The following is a 26,860-nucleotide window of genomic DNA, read 5'->3' on the forward strand; positions in this document are numbered from 1 at the left end:
TCCGCGTCTAGTATTTTGGCCATGGGCTTAAAATGGGTTGAGGCACTAGGTGGTCGTAGGTGGATTTCAAATAAGCATTACAGTGAGTCCCATTCGAGCCGATGAGTCCTTTGCTTTGGTCCATTCCGGACGCGGTTTGGCTAGTGTGGCTGCCACTAGCCTGTGCTCTGTGGGCCCCACTATGAAGTATATTTTTATCCATTCTGTCCTTCCATTTTTACGGATCATTTTAAGGTTTTCTTCAAAAAATGAGGGGAATATAAATCTCAAGTGGACCACACCACAGGAAAACATTAGTGATTGAATACACACCATTAAAATTCTCCTAAGGCCCACTGTCCTGTTTATTTGACATCTAATCTATTGATTAGGTCATGCACACGTATGAAGGGAAAAAACAAAATCAGCTTGATCCAAGACTTTTATGGCCCACGAAGTTTTTAATGGTGGAAGTTCAATCAACACTATTTCCTATTACGTGGACCACTTGAAATTTAGATATACCTCATTTTTGGTATCATGCCATAAAATGATATATAAAAATAGATGAACAACATGGATGAAACAAATACATCATGGTGGGGCCGACGGAGCACCGACCACTAGCCATTGGCTAGTGGCAGGGTCACTAGCCAATCCGCTCTCCTCCATCCCACGCCCTCCATCGTTAAAAGCTTCAACCCACACTGCCATCTCCCTCTCATCTTCCAAGCTCTCAAATCTTCTCTCTTTCTTATCTCACAAGTTGTGATCTCTTCCTAACTTACTTTGATCATCGCCTTCGCCCAAACTGCTTGATTTCGCCGGAAAACGCCCTGAATATCACACCTTACAAATACCGAACAACTGGACTAGCATGGAGCCTTTAACAAGCCGACCTCTCTCTCTCTCTCCCTCTCAGAAGCATTCCAACAAATAACACTGGACTATTTTGTAAGGTAATTCAATTGTCTAAATCCCTGATTTTGATTTTTCAAGAAAACGCGTGTACGATCACTTAGGTTCCTACCTCAGGAAAACAAAATTACAACCCTTGTTTGACCTTTAAATTCACGTGATCTGGCCCACTTCGCCATGAGTTTTCTAATACTATAATTTTTTTGTAATTCTTTCATTTTGGTGCCGCACATTTAGATGAATGGATTAGATTGCATATAAATACCATTATAGGCTCTACACAAAACTAAGGGCCTGTTTGGATGCCTGTAACTTTTTAAAGTTGTAAGAAATTTACATGTAACTTACTTACAAGTGTAAGTTGCAGGTAATTTTGTTTGGATATAAGTTGTAATTGACTTACATGTAAGTTACTTTTTGTGTTTGGATAACTTGTAACTTTATTACAGGTAATAAGTTGCATATTCACGTTAAGTAGAGCTTGAAATAGGGAACCGTTGAAAAATCAGATTTACACGTAAAAAAGATTGGATAAAATTATTCTATTTTATCAAGCCCATTTAAATGAATAGTTTGGTTGATTCTTAGGCTAAAAAAATCAACAGGTAGGCCATAAAAGTGGGTTCACGTTTTTAAAATGCTTGTAATGTAGAAAAAAAAAAACAACTTGAGGTAAGATATCCAAGCAAAAATTTTCCATGGGAGTGACTCTTGTTGGCAAGGATCAATTAAAGAGAAATCACAAGTACAGGAAGCTGCTTCCACAAAATTCTGCATTAGTAGTTAAAATCTCAAAGTGAGACATTATTAAAATGGACCAATATCAAGGGATTGTTTAAAACCAGATATCTTAACACTTGGATGTACCCTCAAATTCTCACCATTTGACAATAAGCATGAATCCAAATACAAATGGAACTTGGGACTATTTGAAAATGGATATGTTAACAATGCAGTGGGCACTCAATTTCAAAACACCTGAGAACGTGCTGGAATCTCAATGCAAATAGAAATGGGGAGTGTTTAAAAAACCATATGTTAAAACAGATTTGGAACCTACATGGGGACAAGTTGTACCGTACCAACAAGCCCCACTTATACAAAATGAACAATGGAATGTGGGCTCATTATAATGTATTTGTTTTATCCATGTCATCCATCCATTATTCTATATCATTTTAAGAAATCAACCCAAATCACTACAAACAATGTTGATTGAAGGCCTACCATTAAATACTTTTGGTAGACCACTGATGTTTTGGATCAAACTGATATGGATCAAACTGATATTTGTTTTGTTCCCTTCATTCAGGTCTTTCTGACCTAATCAACGGGTTGGATGTGAAACAAACATACAGTGGTCCAAGGAATTTTTTAATGGTGGACTTTCAATCATTACTATTTTGTGTGGTGTGGTCAACGCTAGATTTAGATATGCCTCATTTTTGGAATCAAGCCGTAGAACAATCCAAAATAATGAATGGACGGCATGGATAAAACAAATACAGGATGGTGGACCCCACAGACCATCGGACATTACCCACGCCTCTGGCCAAACTGGCTTCGTCAAACCCTCATGAAAAAAGAAGGAAAGAAGAAAGAATGAAAGAAAGGGGTTTTCTAACTCTGCTGAAGCTGGATCGGAGAGGGAGAAGGAGACTGGGAGAGGGAGAATGAGACAGAGAGAGGGAAACGGAGGCCTTCACTCCGTCTGAGAAAGTAGGTACGCTTCTTCAAGGCAGGTGCGATTCTTCCCAACGATTTTCATTTCAAAATTTCCAACCGATATAACTTGAAAAACGACTCAAGTGCCTGTAAGATTTTCGCTTCTCTCTCCTGTAAGGAAGTCACAGGTTGAGAGAAAGTTACCTGTGAATTTCCTCCCCCAAACGCCAACTGTAACAAAGTCACCTGTAACTTTGTTACATTTTAGAAAAGTTACAGACATCCAAACAGGCCCTAACGGTGAGCATTCCATCCCAACTGTACCCTACGGTGTCGGTTGCATAAATGTTGGATCGTCATCTCAGATTTCTCAAATCATCTGTGTTTCGCAGTTCAAGTTCTGAGATCTATCCAGGTGGTTCTAATCAGTTCTTGCGAATCAGCGAGTCATCCTTTTCCCTGACTGTTTCCTTTTTTCGCTACCACAGAACAGAAGGATCGAATTTTGAATAATCATTTATTCTGGTTTATTTAAATTCCGTTCTCTCTAAAATCCATCTTTCTGCCTTTTGTAATGGAAACCGATGTACACCCTATTCTGGCTTGAATTCTAGTTCTTGCTCCATGACACCCTTTTTTTTTTTTTTTCTACTTTTGCTACTTTCTAATACCAAAATTAGAAAAGAGGGGTGCATGCATAGAAAAGAAAGGGGGCGAATATCAACCCTCTTTGAGAGTTGTTTGTATCTTTTGATAAAACAATGCTCAATCTCAATGGCAACAGGCTGAGCTGTGTATTGAAACCCCCTTTCTCGCCAATTTCATTACTTTCTAATACCCAAATTAGAAAAAAAAAGGGTGTTTGCATAAAGAAACGAGGGTGCGAATATCAGTTCCTCTGGAAAATTGTTTGTATCTCGATAATACAAAATCAAATAAAAAATGATTTCAATATATAATATGATCGAATTTCAAAACTTTTTTAAAATCTCAAACAGTGGCACTTCATGATGTATAATTTGGAGAGACATAGCTGTAAGCATTGATGGCCAGCGGCACACCTGCACTTCTTTTACAACAGTGGCCATTTTAGCTCGGCCCAACATTCATATGGTTTAACCCGCTTTTCAGGGATTCAGACTGTCTGTCTGGTGGGGGCTACCATGGATGGGCACTCTTGCTAGTAGTGCCTTGTGGGGCAATCCTAGACATTTGATTGTTGGCCTGCAAATGGATGGATAGGGATGAAATATATCCAAGGCCCACATGAAATGGGTAATGTCCACTGATTGCATGGCTGGTATTGTTTGATCCAATATATTTTGGGTCAGGGCCTATTGGTTCCATCCATAATGGTCACAAGAGATGAACCATTTGGATTACTGGAAGATGTGATCCGCCTGTATGGAATGGGGACCCAGAGGAAAGGAGCTGGGTTGGATTGAGCTTTGCATTATACCTTTGGAACTAAATACTTGAAAATGCTGAGCATGGATGTTAGATCCAATTGTAATTCTGAGTGCATCAAACAATTCCTTATGTTTCATTTTATACTTATCGCTCATATTTTGTTCAATGTTCTTCATGCACGTGTTTTATTCCTTCTTTTTTTTTTTTTTTTCTTCTTCTTACAGATCTCTGGGATTTCATTCTAGAGATAGATGCTGATTAGGAAGAGTATTGATACCTGGTTTGTTGGATCTCTCCTTGTTTCCTTCTGATGGTTTTACATTGTTTCCAGTCCAAGTAGAACAACTTTTGAACACACTCTAGAGGTATGGGCTGTCGTTATTTTACTGTTTCCTTTCTCATATTGGATTTTTTTTTTGGAAAAAATCCTAGAATTTTGCTTTATGAATTCACACTCGAGATGATTATTGCTTGGTGGTGAAGGAATGGCTAGAAGCAGGGACAGGACTGATGATTTCAAGGACACTGTCCGCTCTGTAGCTCTCTCCCTTGGATATAATGAGGTTCTTGAATACTTCCAAAACGATTTACTTTGGCATGCTTAGTGATGATCTATATGGGAATGTTTTTGAATTGAAAATTGATTCAAAAGAATTACAGCATGTTGGTTAGAGTTGGTTCTTTGTCAATTTAAGTTGAGGTTCAGGATCTGTTTGTGTACCATTTAGCAAATTTTGTCAATGGATTGGTGCAATTTGATGATGGATACCAGGCTGTCCAATTAGTGGACCATCTCCTGGATGAGCCATATCCCACAAAATCATGCTGGAGCTTCATAATTTATCCAATCCATCACCCACATTGCATTGTTGGGAAAAGTGCAGAACAACAGCTCAGAAAGGTCTGCAGATCGGATGCTTAGAAAAAAAAACCATTTGCTGTTTGTTTTGACCATTCGTTCATCCTTGAGATGTCCTATCAATGGTTGAACTTGGTTCTGATTGATTGAGCTTTTGTCAATCTTGTTAGCTTACTTCTGCATTAACTTGATCATTGCAATTAGTTTCCGTCGACAAATATTTACATGGAATTAAGAAGTATATGAAAATTGAAGCCAGGGTAATTTCATTTGCATGAGCTTTTATAGTAGTTAATTTCCCTTGTTTCTGACTCTACATTTTATCTGATGGAAATGTACCCTTGGCAGTCCAAAATGGCAGCTATATTGGCATCTATGATTATGCGCAAACCTCCACAAAGGTCACCTTTCACCAAAGCTGCACTCAGGACGGTACATAACACTGAAAAACAGTTCTCTCAACTTCTTCCTTTTTTTTTTTTGGTATTGTTTTTGCCTGATTTTACTATGTTGACAAATAACATACATAATATTTGGGTGTACCCTCTCTCTGTGGTTGGTGGGGTTTTTAACGCCATTAAGCCCTAACACTTTGTATAAGATAATGGGAGGGTGAATGTCTCTTTCTTATCTGAGCTATGAGTCAGTGTTTCCAGTCCTCATTCAGTCAGTGTTGTAAACCAGGAATACCTAGACGTTCCCTTAGTGGCAATAATAAAAAACTAATTCTTTTGTGCCATATTTATATATGCTAAACTAATCATCTTTCTAAGAAAAACATGTGTTTTTTCAGTAATATTGGTTCCCTTTTATATTGTCCAGCTTGATAGCATTGAAGAATTGGAACGCTTTATCATGAAGCATCGGAGAGATTATGTGGATTTGCATCGCACCACTGAACAAGAACGGGACAGCATTGAGCACGAAGTGAGTTCTTAAGTAACTTTCTTGGCCTGCTGTTTGGTATTAGTACAAATTTTATGAAGATGAAGGTTAACTATATTGGCGGTGGAGCATGCATCTGCTTGACTTTTAAACCAATACATATTGGATGGTTCATATTCTGTATTGTCCGTATTGATATAAGGTCGGACTGATGTAAGTTCTATCTTTGTGGTACAATAAAAAAAAATTGTATTGCATCACTTGATTAAGGAAGATACATGTATTGAGCGTGCAATTCATGTTGGACAATGTTTTAAAACATGGACATGATGGATTTTGGACCTATTTGTGCCTTTTTCCTTGTCATTTAATTATCATTGTGTTTGAGTCCATGGATGGATTGTACCAACAATGATATGCATTACATCCTGAGATATGTGCTGGAGAATGTTCTAAATATGCATCACATATATCCCTTTTCTTTTCTTTTTTCCTTTTCTTTTCTGTTAACAAATGCGAGTCTGTGGATTTTGGATGGAACATGCAAAGATATGCATTAAATTGTCAAAAGTGCAGTGCAGGCAGAATGTTCTAGATGGAATATGTAAGCTTGTATGACTACAAAGCTTTGTGGTTGCATTAGATGCAAATTGCTGTAAATTTCTTTATTTACTGCTGCCTTTGAATAAGCTGTTACACCAATCAGTTTCCGTAAAATAATTGCAACTATGAGTGTAAAATGCATCGTTGTCGTAATAATCATCATTTGGGTTTTAAATGGCAGAACCGTAGAAGATTGACCATTTTCTGTCCAACAGACAAAAATCTTCCTCTTTTACCTGGTTCTTGGAATCGTCCATGGCTGAGGCTCTGGAAAGACAGCATAACAGGACTGAATCCTGTGATGTTATATCATGTCAAGGATAAGGAGCATGGTATTCCAAATCAGTTACGTAACGGCTGTTACGTAACGGTAACGGTCATAACCGTTACGTGTTACGGGGTCGAAACGGCCATAACGGCCGTTACAGAAAAACATGCCGTAACGGTCCAGGAAGAACATTTTTCAAAAAATAAAAAATGGCCGTAACGGCCGATATGGGGGCTGTAACGGCCGTTACGGCCTGTATCATAACAGTAACGGTGGTGGCCGTTACGGCCACTGTTACTGTTACGGAACACCTTGATAAGGAGATCTTTGCATTTCATGGATATCTAAACCTGTTAAAGCTCTATCCAATAATTACTGAGGGAGCAATTATACTATCCTGGTCTGAGGAGATGCGTACTATCCTTGGGCCCCCAGTTCCTGCATGTGTGGCCCACCACTTGATGATTCAGATATTTGTCTGATGGGCCTCCCTGTCTACCAGATTGAAACATCCTAGCCATCCAATCTTTGGCCTGTTCTCCATTGAATGTGGGATGTTACTTTGTTTCTTAATTTTCTATCCGCAGGTCCCTGATTGAAGGTTAGGGTTGTCCTATAGGAGAAAATGGGACATGGTCTGCCGATGGTCTGGACTGGATCACCAAACAATGGGCCCCACTTGTCGGGATGCAGGGCCTGATCATATTATTGATATCTTCAGGCTGGGGATCATGCAGTCCTTCTAGCTCAAGGAAATTGATATTCACTTGCCCGTCCATGCGATTCATCCATGTAGAGGATCTCAGTCATTTAATATCATATTTTCTTCTCCAAAATGTTTAGAAACTTTTGTTGTGATGATGCTTACCATATTCTTTGGAGAGCCATTGCACATATTTGAAGCGAAAATGTCATTCCTTTGGCTTGATGTTTCTCTTTTCCCTGGTGATTCATAGTTGCATTTTTTTTTTTTTCTAGTAAACTTTTATGTGCTTTTGTTTTAACAAGTGTGTTTTCTGCAGGTTAGTGTTTTTATAAAAGCATGCAAGGATCAGATAGATATTCTCAAGAACTCGATGAATGATGAAGATAAAAATGGGAGTTCAAGGACGTGGCTTGGCATGCGGGAAGACAATTCGCATGCAGATACCATAGCTCACAGACATGGTGTGGTATGAATCGTATGGTTTATGGGCCTTGGTCTCTCCATATATTTTCTTTAAAGTAGTTCTGGAGCTTTGTTAATTCCATTGATGTAGATCCCAGATCCTACATGTGCTAGTGTGACATGTGTGTGAGATCCAAGCTTTTCATCAGGTGGGCCTGTTGCGTATATGCCAAGGCTCAATAATCAGGCTGGTCCAATCATCAGGAGGACGGCATGTACATTTAATGTGGACTCTTTCTTTCGTTAATTGTCCAACTATTTGCCACTTTGGCCCAGCCTATGAGCATACCTTCTCAAATTTTGCCCAGGGCACATACCCATTGGGTCCTATCTGATGGACAGCTTGGATCTTGTGTGTGTCCCATGTTGGCAAGTGTGGTGCTATATAGAGGGTTTGAGATCTACACGCGTGGATTCAGATAACCTCAGTTTTCCGATCTAAAATTCTGTGTGTCTATCTCAAGGAGCTGTCATTTTCCATTCACCTTCTGTTTCCATTAACATTATTGATCAAATCTTCAAAAGATCGCCTACCAAAAGAACCATTCAAGATTTCAAGAATAGTGTGCTTTGCACTATGATCCTAGTTTCATTTTTTCTTTGATTGCATGTTGCAATCATCATGCTGTTTACCATTTCTTCTTCACCTTGTTATTGAATTCACTTGCTATGCTGCTAATTGTTGTTTTTGTGCTGCCAAGACTGGACATTTCAAATTTATCATTTTATTGAAGAAAGCAAGCTTCCCCTCTACCTTTTGCTATTTGCATAGTGGTGTTACTTTATTGCCATCATATAATCAGCAATGCCAAAAATATGAAGTTTATGTGCTTTTTATGAGCTGGTAGCCCCATGTTCAGCTTTAGGTCTCCGAGCTTGACAATTTTGGCTTTATTAGATCTCTGAACTTTGCTAAAGCCTGCATACCCTCTAAATCACAATTGCACGTGTGAACTTTGGAGTGCGTGTCAGCGTGTGGGACATCCAATCCATGCATCGGGTTGGATCCATCATGTGGATGACCTGGTCCAAAAGTCAGGCTGGGCATCATCGTGTTGGACACACATACCAAAGCCATGGAAACTTTTTGTGATCAGCCACATTTAAAAAAAAATAAATACTTGGGGTCCACCTGATGGAATGAATCGCCTAATTTTTATGCTATGCCACCTATACTTGGGGCCCACCTGATGCATGGCTTTGATTGCCCACAGTCCCACACTTGTGATAGTTTGTGACATATTTCTAGGTGTGGCCATGTAGAGGTGTGTAGGCTTTATCAGTAGTTTGCATAGCTGAGTGAGGGAAGTGACATATTATTGAAATACATTATAACTATTATAGTTGCAATGATTAATAAAATACATTGTAACCATTTAACTGATTCACACACAAAATTTAAGGACTCCCAATTTCCCACCAACTGCGAAGGTGAGTTGTTGTGTGGTTAGTTCTTCTAATAATCAGGGAAAGAGCATTGGCAGTTATTGGGCTAGTGGCGGTTCTTGTCCTTGGAGGGTTGCTCATTTGGTTGAGAAAGCACATGACTTGTGCATTGGTGTTCAGATTCGTTTCATGTCCCCAGAGAGAATAATGAGGCAGACAGTCTCGCCTAGTTAGGAACAGTCAGGATTGGTCTTCTTCTGGTGGACACGAGAAGAGTGTCCCTACGTCTGTAATTTGGAGGTGCAAGGCTCTGTTGTTTGTATTTTGTATGGTTTAAGGGCCCATGGTGCCGCACCCCATCTCATTACGGCCTATTTTCTGTGTTCTTTTTCTATTAAATTTTTTTGAAAGGTTTTTTCTATTAAAACATTTCTGGTTATCCATAAAAAATAGAGGGTTGGTAGTAGTTGTTTTTTCCTTTTGGTTAAGGATTTTATTTGGTAAATTCTGAGGGTTGTGTTATGATTAGGATTGGAGATGTTACTGAAGAGAACTGATCAGGTACAGCCCAACCAGGTCTTTCTTGCCAACATGCGATCTGTGTAGGACATCATCTTCTATTTGCTAGTTGTAGTGGTGCAAAATCCAACACCTTCCCTAGGAGCTCATTATTGCCATGGTCTTCTTGATCTTATGGCTCAGTTGGCCCTCCTCCCATCTCCAACTCGCCCACTTGAAGGACAACACCATTGCTCACATTGCCCTATCAACGTTACTCGGCACAATATTTCTTATAGTGATATAGCTTCCCCATCAGGCATCCACCACCACCATCGAGATGAGCCTGAGCCACCTCCATTTGGAGTGGAGTCTGACTTAAAGCATGACACACCTTGAACTTCAAGCGTTGAAATGTGTCCCTCGAGCAAGACAAAAGGGGGATAGCTTTTGCATGTACAAAAATTATGAGTCCAAGCCACAGTAGTCACTTTAGGGGAAAGTGTCTCATGGGTTGGGAGAGGCACATGCGTGAGGCACTCGTCTGGCAACTCGCCGGGGATGTGGAGGGCTCTCTATCTCACTGTTGGCAATTGTCGCCTCCAGGTTGACAGTCAAGGGAGTGTCGCTTGACCCCGCCGCCACAATGTCAAACCTACCATCCAAAGCAACACCTGGCATTTAAGCCTCTACCTCCTTCATAAGAACCTATCCTCTAAGCTTAACAACCCCTCTGAACCTACCTTCCGTTGTTCCACGTGTCAAGCTAACTGCTTTTCGCCCATCAATCGAGGCACCATCCTCTATTGTCACTATAGGGATGTCAGCATCCTTTCCATGCGTGGCCTCACTAATGCCTTCTTTGCCACTTGTCGCCCAGTGGTCAATGAATGAGCTACATGTATTCTCCTAGTGTTTGGTGCTTTATCGGAACACTGAGAATTCATACCCTTGTCTCCCAACACCGTTTTTGTGCACCCCCTCGACGGATCTCCAACACTAACCACTACTGTAGATTCCCCTTTTCTCCTCAATCTTGCCCAGCCATCTCCTTCACCACCTTCACTGACGCCCTCTCCTCCCCAATCATGATGGAGGTCCTCTTTGGAGTCCCATTTGACTTCCTCCTCCTAATGCATATTCTCGCCATCCCGACCTCTGCTCCTTTCGTCGTCAGATCCACTGCTACCACCTCTCCAATATAGTAGCCAATTGTCACTTTTTAAACCATGAACCAAAGTTAACAGCCACTCCTGCACTTGCTACTAGTCCCATTATCCCATCCGAATGGTGATCTATCAATCCATTTGTAGACATGCACCATCGGTCCGTCATTGAAGAGAACCCCAACGATGATGACTCTATCCACCTCCACTTATGGGCTAGGAGAAATCCAAACCTCATCCTCTGGAAGTGGTTTGACTGTACATGCACCATCTTCAACTCCCTCATAGTCGGACAACCATTCCTTCACCTTTTCGTTCGAGATGTTTCCTTCACCTGTCCCCCTACGCTCCACTAAAGCACTCTCCTGGCATTTTCCTCCGCCATTGGGCATACTCTCACCACTGAACCAACATTGGAGTCTTCCCTTCATATCCACCCTCCACCTTCTTGTGCTGTTGCTCCTCCTTTGGTTCCCCTTTGCCTTCATGCCTTAGTGTATCCTTAGCCACTACATCCCCATAAGAGATATCGGTCCTTGCTTTACTCTACTTTTGTGCCCTCAGACCCAACAACCTCCTCCATCCCAACTAGACCCTTGACCTCCTTTCTGTCCACCACCTCTGCAGCAACTCGATTCACCACATTTGGTCCATACTGGGCCTTTTAGCCGACAATCTTCTTCCTTAAAGCTTTTCACATTTAGTGTGGCCACTGCAAAAGGGAACCTCTTCCATATTCTTTAGACACACAAACACGAAGCCCCTGGCCTTGCAGCACCCTCACCCGTATGAGACCACCACCTCCTCCATTGAAGCCATGCTTGATGCTACTGAATACCGTTTTGAAAGGAAACTTTGTCCACCCCTCCAAGAAGTTTTCCTTGAAGATAGTGTGGAGCTCAGGTAGGGGCTTGGAAAGACTACCCCGTCTTTCCCACCTCTAGCCTTCTCTTCTTCTCCACTAGCACCCACTCCCTTGCCCTCCCTCCCTCAATAGTTCTCTCTTCCCCACTTCTTGAGTTCCCATGCCTTCCTGTAGTTGAACCCTTAGTAACAACATCCTTCCCCACCCCAATCTCACCATTACAACCCTTTGCCCCCAAACCCTCTCTTTCCCGACTCATATCCCCATTCCCTCTCCTTTCCCTTCACTGGCATCGCTCCTTCAATCGTCGTTGCCCCCTCGATTGACTTTGGTTAGTGATATCCTTTCTCCACGCCAGCATGGTCTGGCCATCATGCCCTCGTCTTTGTTCTTGATGTTGAGATAGATTGTCTCTCTCACTTCCTACTTTCGAGATCAGCCTCTGGAGACCCTCCTTGTGTCCTAGCCCTAGATTGAGCTTGCAGCCGAGCTCTCTCTCGTGCTTACATCTTTATTGGAAAATCAGGATAATATATGTACATACATACTATTTTAATCTGTATTTTCTGTTCGTATCCATCATTGGTATTTTTGAATAAGTTTATTTATTTATTTATTATTATTATTTTTTTAAAGATAACTAAGGTTGTTTTCCTTATAGGCATGTTTATGCCCTTGCTACATAGTTCATTCATGAAAGTTCTAGCCTATCAATTCACCTTAGGAGTCAGGAAGCTGATGAGCTTGTTGATTGCTGATGCCCAGATGAGGTTTGTTTGAGAGCTCAAATTCTTTAAGGCGTTGTGACTATCCAGAGGTCATTGTGTGACAAACAGTGCACACTGACTCTCGGTTCAAAGCCACCTTCTAAATATGGTGGGTGGAAATCGAAAATGTATTTCAAAGTGGGATATTAAAATCCTGTTTTGAACTACAGTTTGCATTGCTGCGTGCCCTTCTTAGGACAATGTGGAATATGTAACTCTCTGTGCATTCTATGTCTACTGAAGCCGTGACCTTTGAATTAAAACTGGATTATTCTGTGAGATACATGGCACTATTTCTCAGCGGACACTGTATTAAGTCGTGCTGTCTGAATTTAGACTGGATTTTAGTTAGTCTGTTTTTCATTCTTATATTCTTTGTAGGTTACTCTCTACAATCATCTGCAATGCTCAGGGATGAGTTGTGAACTAGCATCCAATGTCCTAGTCGATATTTCCTTTATTTTCTAATAATACATATCTTTAAAGGAAAAACTATTAAACTGGGTAAAATAATATTTTATATTCCTTATGAAGTTAAAAATGACCATTATCCTGTTAAAGATACCAATATAACAAACTGTTATGTCAACATATTCGCCCTTGTGTGTATAACAGGAACAACCCATTGTCGTTAATGTTATATGTGGTCATAATGACAATGTTAAAAGCCTTGCTTGGGTCATGTCGAGACAAAAATAACAGCATAAACTTGAATACGTGACCCTTATATCAATGTAGATGTACAGGTGCTTTTTTGTAGCTTCCTTTCTAACCCCTATTTAGTCTCTTGATTTATGCAGTACCATAAATAGGACCATTTGATATTTTTCATTTTTCATTGTCCAATAAATGTCCACCAATCCATTTGTGGGATAAGTGCCAATAGATTGCATTAATTTGAGGCTAGTTTAGGGCATCAAACAGTCCCCTAATCAGCTCCGAATTGACAACACTATTTACCCCAATTTAATTTTAATTTTTTTGAAAGATCTATTGAGGAAAATGATATCAAATTGTTAGGTATATGAATTATACTGGATTTAATCCATATTTTTTCATATTTTTTTGCACCGTTACGAGCCGTTACGCCCCCGTATCCGTATCCGTATCGGTGGGCACCGTTACACCAACCGATACTGATACGGAATACCTTGGTGCTAGTCAATATTTCCTTTATTTTCTAATAATACATATCTTTAAAGAGAAAACTATTAAACTGGGTAAAATAATATTTTATATTCCTTATGAAGTTAAAAATGACCATTATACTGTTACAGATACCAATATAACAAACTGTTATGTCAACATATTTGCCCTTGTGTGTATAACAGGAACAACTCATTGTCGTTAATGTTATATGTGGTCATAATGACAATGTTAAAAGCCTTGCTTGGGTCATGTCGAGAGAAAAATAACAGCATAAACTTGAATACTTGACCCTTATATCAATGTAGATGTACAGGTGCTTTTTTGTAGCTTCCTTTCTAACCCCTATTTAGTCTCTTGATTTATGCAGTACTATACTTCTGTTGCAACTGTTTAGATGCATGGGACTATACTACTTTTCCTTATAAATGCAGGTTTTGATCTTAAGCGAGCGACTCCACTCTGTCACAGCTCAGTTTGATCAGCTAAGAGCCATACGCTTCCAGGATGCTGTTACCAGAGCAACACCAAGAAGGATGCATAAGATCTCTGTTTCAAATTCTCCAGATGTCTCTAAATCTAACCATTCATCTCTCAGGGAGCAAGAGCTCCTGTCTGAACCTCTTAGAGTCCAACAACAACAACTTTTGGATGATGAAACACAAGCTCTTCAGGTAAATTGTTGACATACATATTGATGAATGAGAGTATTCTGCTAGTGGTTCAATTTTATTGGGGGCTCCTGGTTCCTGATGCATCAGGATGTGAAGTACCATGATGCACCTGGTCTTAGAAGTGGGGGTCCATGGCTCAGTGTTTCAGACCATAGTTCTGATGGGCCCCGTTTTGCATGGTGGATGCCTCCAAAATATCCCAAATTGGAAAATCCTAACCCTTTGATAACAGACTACTGATAGACAGTTCAGAAAAAAATGATTCAACCATAGTTTGGATGAGTAAGATCTCTTGATCTCAGATATTTCTTTTTGGCATCCCTTGTGAACTTTGGGGCGATCAGATCAATGGTCTAGAATGGATAACCAAAACATGGGCCTCACTTGTACAGAGTGAGCGTATCAGGGCAGTATGACTTCTTGGTGTATCAGGATCCAGTAATTCGTCTTTCTTGGGACCTCCATTGGAAATGCTTGATTTTCGGTCTTTTGGCTGTGAGTAAAATAGCTCTTCATTCTGGTGCAGGTAGAGTTGACCAGTCTTCTAGATGCCGTTCAAGAAACAGAAACTAAGATGGTGGAAATGTCAGCATTGAATCATCTCATGTCAACGCATGTTCTTCAGCAAGCTCAGCAGATCGAGCATTTGTATGAACAAGTAAGCTATTTGCTTCATCTGGTAACACTTTGCATCTTTGCCTTACGATTTCTCTGTCTGTGCATAAGAAAACACATCAGCGCTCTGTCCGTCATCGTTTCCAAGGCCATTTGGATCTGCAGGTGAACCAGAAGGAAATGACAAAAAATGATAATGATTTACTCCTAAGGCTGCCTCTTACCCCCTTTTTTGGTCGATCATCATTGCAACTCCGTAACTCATTCTATAAAGTGGCATGACTGTTTGTGTGATTGGTTGACCATCACTGGCTAACCCAATCTCTTTTCCAGTGAAAAAAACACAGATGAAGGCATCTGAGAAATAAGATGGTGGCTGGGACAGTAGTGCTAAAAAAAACCTAAATTGATAGAGGAGATCCTCTGTAATGCACTTGCCTCTTGTAGCTATAGGGCGTTTTCCTTTCTTTGTGTGGAAAACTTCCTGGAAGAATGGATGATTTGGAATTCTTTTGGCACATTAGGAAGTTTGGGAAGGTGGTGTATGTGGTTATTCCTCGTCAGCTTTAGTTGTTGATTAGTAGTGGATTCAATTTTGTCTCTAGAAAGCTAGAAAAGAGCGTGAGGATGCAATTGCTGACCTTCATGGTGGATGGCTTTCAGGAAGAAGACTTCATGTGGATTTTCCTAAGCATGGCCTGGAATTTTTTTGGTCCCAAATTAAAGGTAGGCGACCGAGGGGGGAGAAGAGTACCCCTCTTTGGATAAATCCTTTAAGGGAAATATTAACCAACCAAGGTGCTTAAGGGGAACGAATCTCAATAATATGGAGGTTAAGAACAATGGAGGCTTTGTGTAGGAATTCATGGTGTCGATTATGGACGCCAGAATCTGCGATGGTGTTGGCTGATACCTCTGTGGTAATAGAAAAAAGGGAGTGGGTAAATAGGGTTTGGGATCTTCTTCTCCATTTTTTCGGGGTGCTTTGGGTGTTTTTGAAGACCATAGAGGAATTCCATAGGGAAAGAAGGGACGAGGTTATGGCATTTAAGTTTATTGGCGAGTCTTTAGGCTTTATGGTGGGAAAGAAACCATTAGTGCTTCAGTAACAAAATGAGTGAGCCGGTGCAAGTATTCAATAGGGCAATTCATAATATGAAGGAGTGGGCAGAAGCTTAGTTTTTCAAAATTTCTTCTGTCCTTTGGGGGACTTTTGTTGGGTGTAGTTGTATTTGTATTTTTGTATATTTGGTTGCTTTGTCTTTGGCCTTGTTTATACAACATTATTGTTCAAAAAAAGGAAAAAAGAAAAAAAGATTAAGTGGAGGAATAATCAATGGTTGAGCTGGAGAAATGGCCTAGTTTGAATTGGCTGTCACAGTATAAGGTGGAGATTGAGAGGCTGTGTGAAGTTGCAGTGATGTTCCTATGCTCTAGCCCTAAATCAGTGGTAACCATTGTCAAGCAGGGGATTGCTGAAAGTGACCCTATAGAATCTCTTACATTGTGGAAAAATTCTGGCATCTTGCATTGTGGTATAGATATCACTAATGAAGTGCTGCTTCATGCATGGGATATTGAGAATTTTTAAAAAAATAGAAGCTATGGCCAGGGACATATTGGAGGTAAATCATGAGTTTGTAGGTAGTAAGAAGCTTTAGAAAGTCATCATTATTGCGTAGGGCGAGGAACCACTGGTGCATGAAATGGTCTTGAAGGTGTTAGGGCATCTTCCCCCATTCCAATTTGAGAGGAAGATGGACCTCCAAATGGTGACAATACCCAGATCTTGAAGCTCTAGGTTGTGGACCCTTGGATGTGATACATAGTCCCAAGTCATGTAGGAGGAAAGATGTGGTGAGAAGAATGATGTCCTATTGCAATCTAACCAGCACATGGCGGCAAGCTTGCGGCGACACCAATGGCTTGTTCATGAGAAGCGAGGTCAGAAACGAAGATGAATCTGATCAGCCCAATCTTCTAGAATTCGTCTTCCAAAGGTTGAAGTATCATGGTGGGGGCAGCAAACAAGGCACTTCACCCCTGATAATAAAGAGAAACTTGGGGTTATCCAACAAAGACAACTTTGTATATCTACAATATCTCTTTTCTAAAGTGGAAAAAGGGATATGATTAAAATCTGGATAAGCATGGGAATCATGATCGTTGTAAACACAAAAGAAAGGAGGTAAAAAAAACTTTTTTACTTGATGTAATATGCTTAATCAAGTGGAGAAGGTAGTCTGAGGAAGTGGACATCTGCTAGGACTGGGGTCCAGTCCAAGGGGTCCCAGTGAGGATTCTTTCATGGAACATCAAGGGAATGGTGGTTATAGAAAAGAGGCTACTATTAAAGACATTACGGTGAGAAGAAGATTGATATCGTTCTCATTCAGGAGATCAAATTCACGCAGCTGTCAGTGGAATGGGTTAAAGGTTTTTCTGTCTAAAGTGTCCCAATGAAGATTCTTCTATGGAACATCAAGGGAATAGTGGTTATGGAAAAGAGGCTAACTATTAAGGACATTGTGGTAAGAAGAAAAGCTGACATTGCTCTATTCAGGAGATCAAACCCAAGCAAATGTCAGAAGCGCTACTCAAAGAGCCTTTTGCTAGATTGCTGTTGGATGGAGTATCCTAGAGCCTTTTGCTAGATTGCTGTTGGATGGAGTACTGTTCAAAATCATCCAGGAGGAAAAATCAAGGTGTCTTGAACGACCTGTTTCAATTGAAGAAATCAAAGAGGTGGTATTTTCTTTAAACGAAGACAAATACCAAGGCTTGATGGCTTTTTGGGGGCGTTTAATGAGGAATGTTGGGAAACAATGAAAAAATGACTATGAAGGTTTTTGAGAAATTCGACGCAAGAGGCCAGCTGAATAAACATGCAAATTCCACATTCATCATGCTCATTCTGAAGAGGGAAGAGGCCATGAGAGTTACTGACTTCAGGCCTATTAGTTCAGTTGGAGGTTTATCCGAGATTGTAGTTTAGGTTTTTGCTAATCGTCTCGAAAAGGGTAATGGGTAATGTGGTGACACACTACCAATGGGCTTTTATAGGATAATCAGATTTTGGATGGCATTCTCATAGCATACAAATGCATTGATTTGAGGGAAAGAAGCGAAATCCCTGGTGTTTGATGCAAAATTGTGAATTTTGATGACTGGGATTTCTCTCTGTTGAGAAGAATGAATTTTGGTGCTTAACATATCAAGTGATTGAGGGATGCATTTCTCTCTACGTCCTTTTCAATATTTCATGTTATTTATTTATTTATTTTTCTTTTTCAAAAGCTCTACAAGCTCATGTCAGGGAGCCAGGAAGACCCTCTGTCACCATTTCTCTTTGTCATTATTGCTGACAGCCTAAGAAATCTTATACAAATAGCAGTGGAAAGGAGGCTTCTTGATTGTTTTCAAATAGAAGAATATCATATTCCTATTCCACATATCTAGTATGTGGTTGACATTATCATCTTCTGCAAGTTCTTTCTTAATTGGTTTCAAATAGATAAATCTCATATTCCTATTTCGCATCTCTTGTATGTGGTTGACGTTATCATCTTCTGCAAGTTGGAACGATCCCAAGCATGTATTGTAAACGGCATTTGTTGTTGTTTTGAGGTGGTTTCAGGCCCCTGGATTAACTTGTCAGAAAGTGCAATCACTAGCGTGCAACGAGCCATACCGTGGCAGCTGATATGGTAAGGGCTCTTGGGTTTACCCACTCCTTTCTCCCTATGAATTGTCTGGGTCTTCCTCTCGGGGCAAATCCACAAGCTCTGGTCATATGTGGGATCCAATTGTGGAAAGGTTTGAGAAGAGGTTTGCATCTTGGAAAAGATGACTGTCACTTTGGTGTCATATCACACTCATCAAAGTCACATTTGCTAACCTCCCAATGTACTATATTTCTTTATTTAAGATTCCAAGGTGGCCAGGATGCTACAGTAGATTCAACGGAATTTCTTGTGGGACTAGGAAACAAGATAAAAAGGGGAATAAATTCCATTTGGTGAATTGGGAAGAAGTGCAAAAGCAAACAAATGATGGAGGTGTTGGTATTGGATGAATTGAGGGAAAGAACTCAGCCTTGCTATCAATGTGGTGGGTGGCAGCAGTTCAGCTATGAGCAGAGGGCATTACGGAGGAACATAGTGTTAGGACTAGGAGAGAAGGGGCTCTGTGGCATGGAAAGATATCTTTCGTTGATAGATGAAGAGGGGTGAGGAATAATCTTTGCAGATGAAACAAGATTTCCAGTTAGTGAAAGTGAGATAATCATATTTTGGGAATATTTATGGGTTGGCTACATCTGTTGGCTGAAAGTTTTCCTCATCTTTGCTTGCCTTCGTCTAGGAACACTCTTATTAAAGATGCTTTGAAATTATGGGAGGGTGACTGGTGTGGGATGTGCAATTTAGAAGAGCCTTCTCGATGTGGAAATCGCTATGTTGTCCAAGCTGCTGGGTAATTTTCGAGGGGACATTTCTCTCCACCATGAGAATGATGAAGGAACATGGGCCTTCTCTCCTACAGGTTATTCTTCCCGAATGTATTCTTTGAAGTGATTTTCCCTGCATACAGTTTGTCTCCTTGTGTGAAAACGTGGGGTATGTGTGCTCAGCTGTGGGTTGAAGCATTCTACTGGATGACCACAGAGAATATGATCCTTATGACTGATAATTAAAAAGGTGGGACGTGATCCTTCCTTGTGGTTTCTATTTTGGAAAGCCGAGGAATTCTTGGATAATCTCTCTTTGCAGTGTAGCTTCTCATCAGAAATCTGGGCTTTCTTCTTTGAGCTTTTGAAGATGGCGTGGGTACTGCAAAAGTCAGTGGGGTACTTAAATGTCAGAATGGTCATCGGGCCCGCTTGGACCAAGAGGGAACTTCTATGGAGAATGCTTCCATGCATGATATATGGGGTGTCTGGAAATAACATAATAAAAGGATTTCTTATGGGTCCGCTTTCTTGGTTTGCCGAGTCAAGGAAAAAAGAAAAATCAGTCCTGAGTAGTTGGGGCACTGCTGCTAAGGAATTGGAAAGTGTTTCGGCTGCAGACGTCCAAAAAAATTGGGTGAAGACAATACATGATTTGTGGAATCCTTCCAAAAGTTCCTAGGTCTGGAAACTAACACCCCTGGACTGGTGGAAGTTGATGGTTGCTTGTTGGGTAATCTGGGCAATTTGGGCATTGGCAGTATGGTGCGGGACGAGAACAGCGTGGTTACGTTTGTCTTTTCTGGCGCAGTTGGCATTGGGTATTTGAATAGGGCAGAGCAGGAAGTCATCACTAAAATGAATTTCTTTGGTCTGGGATCTAATTTTCGGGGAATCTGTTCACTCCCCAAGTATAGGGTTGTGATGTAGTAATAAACTCGGTAAGACCGAGGTCGAATCCACAGGGACTGAAACTTGTACGTTTCCTGGAACTAGGTAGAAATAGAACTAGTCTAAGATGCAGTCTAAATCAAATATAAATTGATGAATAATGGTGAGAGATTAATGTAAAACTTTAAGGAATTCAACGGAAGGAAACTAGGGATTCAGAGGATCCACTTGTAGAGATCAGGGAGATCTTATGCCTGCATGGATCATGGAAATCAAGATTGAACTTACTTGATCTGGTTTTCAAGAGATGAAAGGTATATGAATTAGAATGGATTCCATCACCAAACCATGCCCAGGAGACAAAGTAAACAATAGAATTAAACTAATTACCAACCAATCAACAATGTATGAAGATCAGGAAGGGGATTGTCATCCTACCATGCCCATGGGACAATGATGAATAACAGGGGTTCCTGACTTCATAAACATAAAAAGGGAAAAGAAATACTCAAAACCATTGCAAACCCATTGTAATTTCAGTCACAACAGACCATAAAAGACTAAGAAAAATATTCCTTTGATAATCAACTATATCAAATTCAGTTTATGAATTAAAGGCACACAGTAAAATCTCCCATCTCGCTACAGGCTTCACCTCTTAGCCCTAGCTAAGAGGTTTAGCTGAGCATGATATGGGCTAAATTCCAATTAAAAAGAAAAAGAAGAAAAAGAAAAAGAAGAAGAAGAAACGGAAGAAGAAAAACCGGGCACACCTCAAAACCGAGCTCCCTGTCTCCTCTTTCTCTCTCTCTGATGTGCAGCAACCACAGACGAGCTCCCTGTCTCCACACGCTGCCTGACCTTCAAAGCTAAGCCCCACCCTCTTGCTCACGTTCCAGCCGTCCGGTCCCCTGGCCTCCTCACGTGCTTCTCCTCTTATACTCTGCTGTAGGTCGGCTCGAGTCCAAGAACTTCATGCTAAAGTTCCCTTACGCAGCCCAGTAATGTGCGAAAGAGTCATGCGAAACTACTCACCTTCTGGAGAAGAATTCCGGCGCGAAATCAATTCATCTCTTGATTCTGATATCTTGGCTATGGTTATGGCCACCTGTTGTAACATGTGCGCCCGGATCAGCCAGGTATTCGGACGCACGTAATGCGTAAACCTTACGCTGTTGAAGTCGGTGGGCACAGGATTGATGTCAGACGAGAAATCCGACCCGTCCATTGAATTCCTCTCGAAATTTCAGTCGAGAAGGAGTATTTTTTCTCAGGTTTAGTGCAGCCCATCAATTGAAACAGTTCCTCCGTCTATCTTCCGTTCAGACGATCAAAAACCGATCTCCGATGCATTCTGAAATCTATCCACCTAGGCCTAAGTGAGAGGAGCGAGTCTCATAAACGGTTCAGATCTGACCGTTGATGCACGGTGTTGGCCCAAAGAGATCCGCCGCAAGTCCCTGTTCAAGCTTCCGCAACAGAGACCGAAACGGAAGGCTCTGATGAGAGTTGGTGGGGTCCACGTACTTGGTATCTTTGAAATCCACTGCGTCAATTGTCTTTACAACGAAATTTCAGCTGGATGTGTCCGGCTTTGGAATGTTATGGCCGCGGCCAAAGGTGGTAATCACGCTGCAATCAGTGCAGGGCTGTCCGTTTGTGACCATTGAAACCAGCATGTATGGGTGCATGGGTATATAATATCAACATGGGTTTGGCTAAATCGAGCCCCTCTGCATGAAGGACGTTTGCATAAAGAGTTTGTTTTGAAGAAGAGACGTCCCTGTTGCCATGCACTCTTAGTGCAAAAAGTGTACTATGTACACTGTATAATGATTATGAGAAATCCACACCATCCATCTTGTTCCTCATTTCATTTGAGCCGTGGGGGCCGAAGTTAAAGCGTATCTGGATAGCGGGTGGGCCCCAAATCAGGATTTTATGGACTGATCTGTTAGTTTAGCCACTTTCACGAGGATGCAATGGCTGAAATTTGACGTGTACGGTTAGTTCTTGGTCCTCGAGCCATGTATAAAGTTTCGAGCCAAACAGATGATGGAAACCCAGTGATCTTGCATTCTGGCTGACTTTCAGGCCACTTGAGCTTCATTTCGTGCCTTGCCCTTGGTAATGCCTGAGCTTTAAATCCATACTTTTAACATCTTTTCCAGCCCATGCTCGTAAACATACTCTGCATCACAAATACAATTAAATCAGGTCATTAACCGGCATCATGCTTGTAAATCCAGGAAATAATTGGGGTCTAATATGCAGTATTTGACCCTTAACAGAATCTTTGGTGGAAGGTGATTCAAGTAGGCTATTTCTAGGGCAGTGGCCTCGTGTAGAGCCCCATGGAGCCATGCCTTCATAAATCCTACACTTGGCATATCTTAAGTTAAATAATCCAAATTGTGTAGCCCACTATAGACAGGTCATCATCCAAACTTCAGTTTGATTGAACTTATAATCTATGGTTAATGGTGTTTGTTTCATTTATTGCGATTGTTGTCTTTTCTTCATCTGACCGTTCATTCAATGTCCACTAACCAGCCACTTCGAAAATCGAATTAGTGAACTATCGTAATTCAGACCAACGATTTGGACCAGTGAGTTACTTGTAAGCCACGTGTACAGTCGGTGCCGGCACATCAACCACCATACTACCATCATACTCTGAAAGAGCATCAAAGATGTTAGCTGATTGCCATTATAATCTTTTAACTAGTAAGGACATATTCGTAGGAAAGGAGAAAAAGCTTTACTGCCATCCAAAAGCAGTACGTCAAGGAAGATAGAGGTTTGCTGGAATAAATCCCAATGTATTGCTATAAGATACGTTACAAATCTTGCCATTAGATTTGTGTTTTTCTTCGTTGATTGAAACCGTTTATGTTATAGAGTTACCCTCAGATGGGGGATACCTGAAAAAAAAAAAAAAAAACTCTCAGATTGAATATTTCAACCTTTTGATTATACATTGTGGTGACCGTACATATTCAAAGCAGAAGAGCTAAATTATCAAAAGGTTGAAATAACCCAATTGAGAGCTTTTATTTGTTGTCTATCCACCATACAAAGTGAGACTCATCACATAAAATGGTTTGGATCATTGGAGGATGACCTGGATTCAAGTGCTAAACGTGCAATGTATCAAGTCATAGTAAAGAAATACGGGTTAGAGGAAGGGGGAAGATGGATTAAAGCATCTTCTTTCTATAAATTAATGGGGGTTTGGAGAGCAATATCCAGAATGTGAGACAAATTTAAAGAGGGGATAGGCTTTTTGCTGGGGGATGGAAAAAGTATTCATTTTTGGGTGGATATTTGATTGGGAGATGCACCATTTCAAGATGTTTTATCACAATTGGCTAGAATATCGATCGAGCCGAACATGCTTGTTGCTTGTTGTTTCTCTATAATTAGAAGATGTGGTAAGTGGGACCCCATTTATGTAGAAGGAACCTATTGGAAGAAGAAGAAGAAGAAGAAGAGATGCTTAATTTGTTGGGATTGCTTCAAGAGGCTTTGCCAGTTATGGGAGAAGGATTCAATGGTGTGGGTTAAAGCAAAGTTGGATAAATTCTCAATAAAATCCTTGTACTCATTCATTTCGGGGGCTTCATCAGTTAGTCAAAGTTGCAGTGCAGCTTGTGTGGCATTACAAGGCTCCCCCAAAGTGATAGCTTTGGCCTGGCTAGTGGGAAGGAAAAAAAAAGTGTTATCCATGGACAATCTCCAGAAGAGAAGGATGGTGTTGCTGAATGTATGTCTGACATGTATGCAAAATGAAGAGACAGTCGATCACCTCTTCATCCATTGTTTGTTTGAAAATCAGATTTGGGATAATTTCTTTGAAGCTTTAAAGTTTCTTAGGTAATCCCGGGCTCCATTTAAGTTTTTTTTTTAATTTTAATTTTTTGTTTTTTTGGACTCGGCATGGTGGAGGAATAGGGAAGGAAAGGCAAGATGCCAGTAGATGCTTTAGGAACCAAAGGAGGGTAGGGATGTACACAAAAGGGCTAACATGTGTGTAATGGAATGGGAGAAGGCTTTTTGAAGCTGTAGGATTGTTTTCCTTCTTCTTCTTTTTTTTTCTTTTTCTTTTTTTCTCTTCTTTTCTTCCTTTTTATAAGTTGTATTTTTCAGGCTTTGGCCTCTTGTAATAAGATCACCGCCTTTCAAAATAGAAAAGGAAAGAAAGAAAGAAAGTCGAGATGTATTCTAGCAAACCAGAGTTCTAAGACTTGCTGACTCTTACGGAAAACTCAGCCAAGTCAACTGGGAGATTTTGAGCTGAATCGCTAGGAAACTTGGTCCTGGGTTTAACTCAATGCTGACTCGGGAAGACTTGTCAAGTCTACTCAATCACTCGGTTGACTCAACGCAACTTGAAGTGAGTTACCCAGTGAGTCACGGTGTTATTTTTAATAAAGATTAGGTTGGTGAGGGGAATTGAGTTGACACCACCTCTGGTAGAGGAGAGGTGCACTTAATCAGGCGTCATCAATCAGTTGAGTTTCTATTTTATATTCGTTATACTAATACTATTTTAGATATGTATTAGTAATCCTTTATATATATATATAGTGGACTCTGGGTCAAGTCTTCGAGTCCACCTGACCCAATTGGACATTTGAGTGGAGTAGGGTTTTCAGGGTTTTTTTTCCCCCTTCGGCCCTTCTCCCTTTTGGGATGGGTATGCTTGGTTCTATGATATCTTGTGGTTGTGTATGCAGGCAGTGGAAGCTACAAAGAATGTAGAAGGTGGGAATAAGGAGCTCTCCCAAGCTATCCAGCGCAACAGCAGCAGCAGGACTTTTCTTCTGCTCTTTTTGTTTGTTCTCACCTTTTCCATTATCTTTCTCGACTGGTATAACTGATACGGAGAGCCTTTCATCCAACCTTATTTTTATGTCATATCTCCTCTTGTTGCTTTGCTCGAGTCCAAGGCCATCTCAATTTGCAGCTCTGTGCCCAAATCTTGACTGTGGAAGAAATGGGACCCACCGTTTTTGGGGCATATACAAAATCAGAATTTGTTTTTTGGTGATCCCAACCTATGGTTAGTGGACGTTGGGCTGTTGAATTTGGATGGTTGGCTGTTTTCGGTTTAAACAGTCCAATAGATGGCCATTAGTCAGCCAGTTGGGATCATCCGTTTAGTTGTGAGTTTTGGCCCATGACCATTCCCTAATGGGGCCCACGATTCGGACAGCTTGAGCTATGTTTATGCCATGCGCACGGTGCCTGGATGCATGGTTATGAATTGTGATACTCTGCCAGACAATCCAAGTTTTATCTCCTTTATTTGTCGGGTTTCGTGGCGCTGACATATGCACCGTCCATGTGGGCACTTGTAGAACATTGGACCATTTTCCTATTACTGTCTGCTACTTCATACCTGCGGTCCGCTCATGAATTTACTGGCCTTTTTTGTTTTTGTTTTTTTCCGGGGTCATTGGTAGAGGCTGGGAACTGCATGACCCACTGCTTGGACCTGAATGTGTGGGCTTATCTAAGCTATTAATTTATAATCGGACCACCACTAATGAGAGATGCAATTGGTGCATGTGGTTGTCCACCCAGGCTCTTTCAATGTTGGTCATGATGGAATGGTTGCACATTTCTAAATATCATCCAAATGCAGGGCACTCATCAAAAGGGTTAAGAAATATGGATCTTTACAGCTTTGGGGCCATTCAAAGTCACTGATGCCCCATCGATCATACCCTTTAAATTGATTGTGCATCACACGTGGAGAGAGTAGGGAAAAGGAGAGGGAGGGAAACTGGGAGAGGGCATATGATTACACGCAGTAAAAGAATGGTTTCAATGGTGATCAATTCATTTTCACTTTTTCTGGTGTTGTAGCCCACTTGAGATTTAGATGTGTCATTTTTGAGATGATGTATTAACAGTAGTAAGAGAAATAGATGGTTGGAGTGGATGTCACACAGCTGATGTTGGGAAGGCTTATGGATAGAAATGGCCTGATACGGTTCTAGGGTACATCCCTTTTCCTTTAAAAATGACTATCTAATGGTTAATTGCATTGGCAAGAATGTCCAAAAGCTGCTTGCATTTTATATAGTAGAGATTTTGGTAAGCATTTATACTCGCATCCATCCCATAACTTTGTGGGCCAAGACAGAAAATTGGTCATGGGCAGATAGCTCCAGTCTTAGCTGATTGCTACATGCGATGTATGGTTTGGTCCGTTGGATAAGAGGTTGGGTGGCTGATCCTGGTCTGGCCTAAACCCAGCCAGCCTGTAAATGGGCTGTCTTATCTGGGCTCAGAGAAGCTCATGCTTGGTCTATTTCGGCCTAAAATATTGGGCCTGCGTTAGGCCATGGTCCTGAAATTCAAGCTGATGAGACCGACCCAATGACACTGACCAGGTGCAGGAATTGGGCCTTCTAGAGAAGCAATCAAAATTGATATATTGCCATCTCGTTGAAATTTTTTCGAGTCAGTGAGTCGGATATGGCTCGGTACCACCAACGAACCATGACTCAGCCCTCCTAATTTCCCCGACTTGGCCTGACTCGTATGAATCACCCCAACTAACCCGACTCATTCGGAGTCGCTGAGTCAGAAAGCCTCTGAATCAGACCTGAGTTTTGGTCTGACGTTTGGGTGGGGCG

General features: G+C 41.0%; 1 protein-coding gene across 3 annotated transcripts; it reads left to right on the forward strand.

Annotated features, from left to right (window-relative positions):
- The first annotated feature begins 665 nt into the window (after nt 1-665).
- LOC131242752 (syntaxin-81) lies at nt 666-25,242 on the forward strand. 3 transcript variants are annotated; one of them, XM_058241593.1, is made up of 9 exons: nt 666-938; nt 4,197-4,252; nt 4,456-4,535; nt 5,180-5,263; nt 5,654-5,758; nt 7,610-7,759; nt 14,018-14,257; nt 14,784-14,915; nt 24,950-25,242. In XM_058241593.1, the coding sequence occupies exons 3-9, from the start codon at nt 4,458-4,460 to the stop codon at nt 25,091-25,093; spliced, it is 933 nt and encodes a 310-aa protein (XP_058097576.1). In that variant the 5' UTR covers nt 666-938; nt 4,197-4,252; nt 4,456-4,457; the 3' UTR covers nt 25,094-25,242. The 3 variants fall into 3 exon arrangements, with proteins under 3 accessions (XP_058097576.1, XP_058097575.1, XP_058097577.1); XM_058241592.1 differs by lacking the exon at nt 666-938 and having other exon boundaries at nt 4,197-4,337; XM_058241594.1 differs by lacking the exon at nt 666-938 and having other exon boundaries at nt 4,405-4,535.
- Nucleotides 25,243-26,860: the final 1,618 nt, after the last annotated feature.

The sequence above is a fragment of the Magnolia sinica genome, chromosome 4 (genome assembly GCF_029962835.1).
Source record: "Magnolia sinica isolate HGM2019 chromosome 4, MsV1, whole genome shotgun sequence".
Lineage (NCBI taxonomy): Eukaryota > Viridiplantae > Streptophyta > Magnoliopsida > Magnoliales > Magnoliaceae > Magnolia > Magnolia sinica.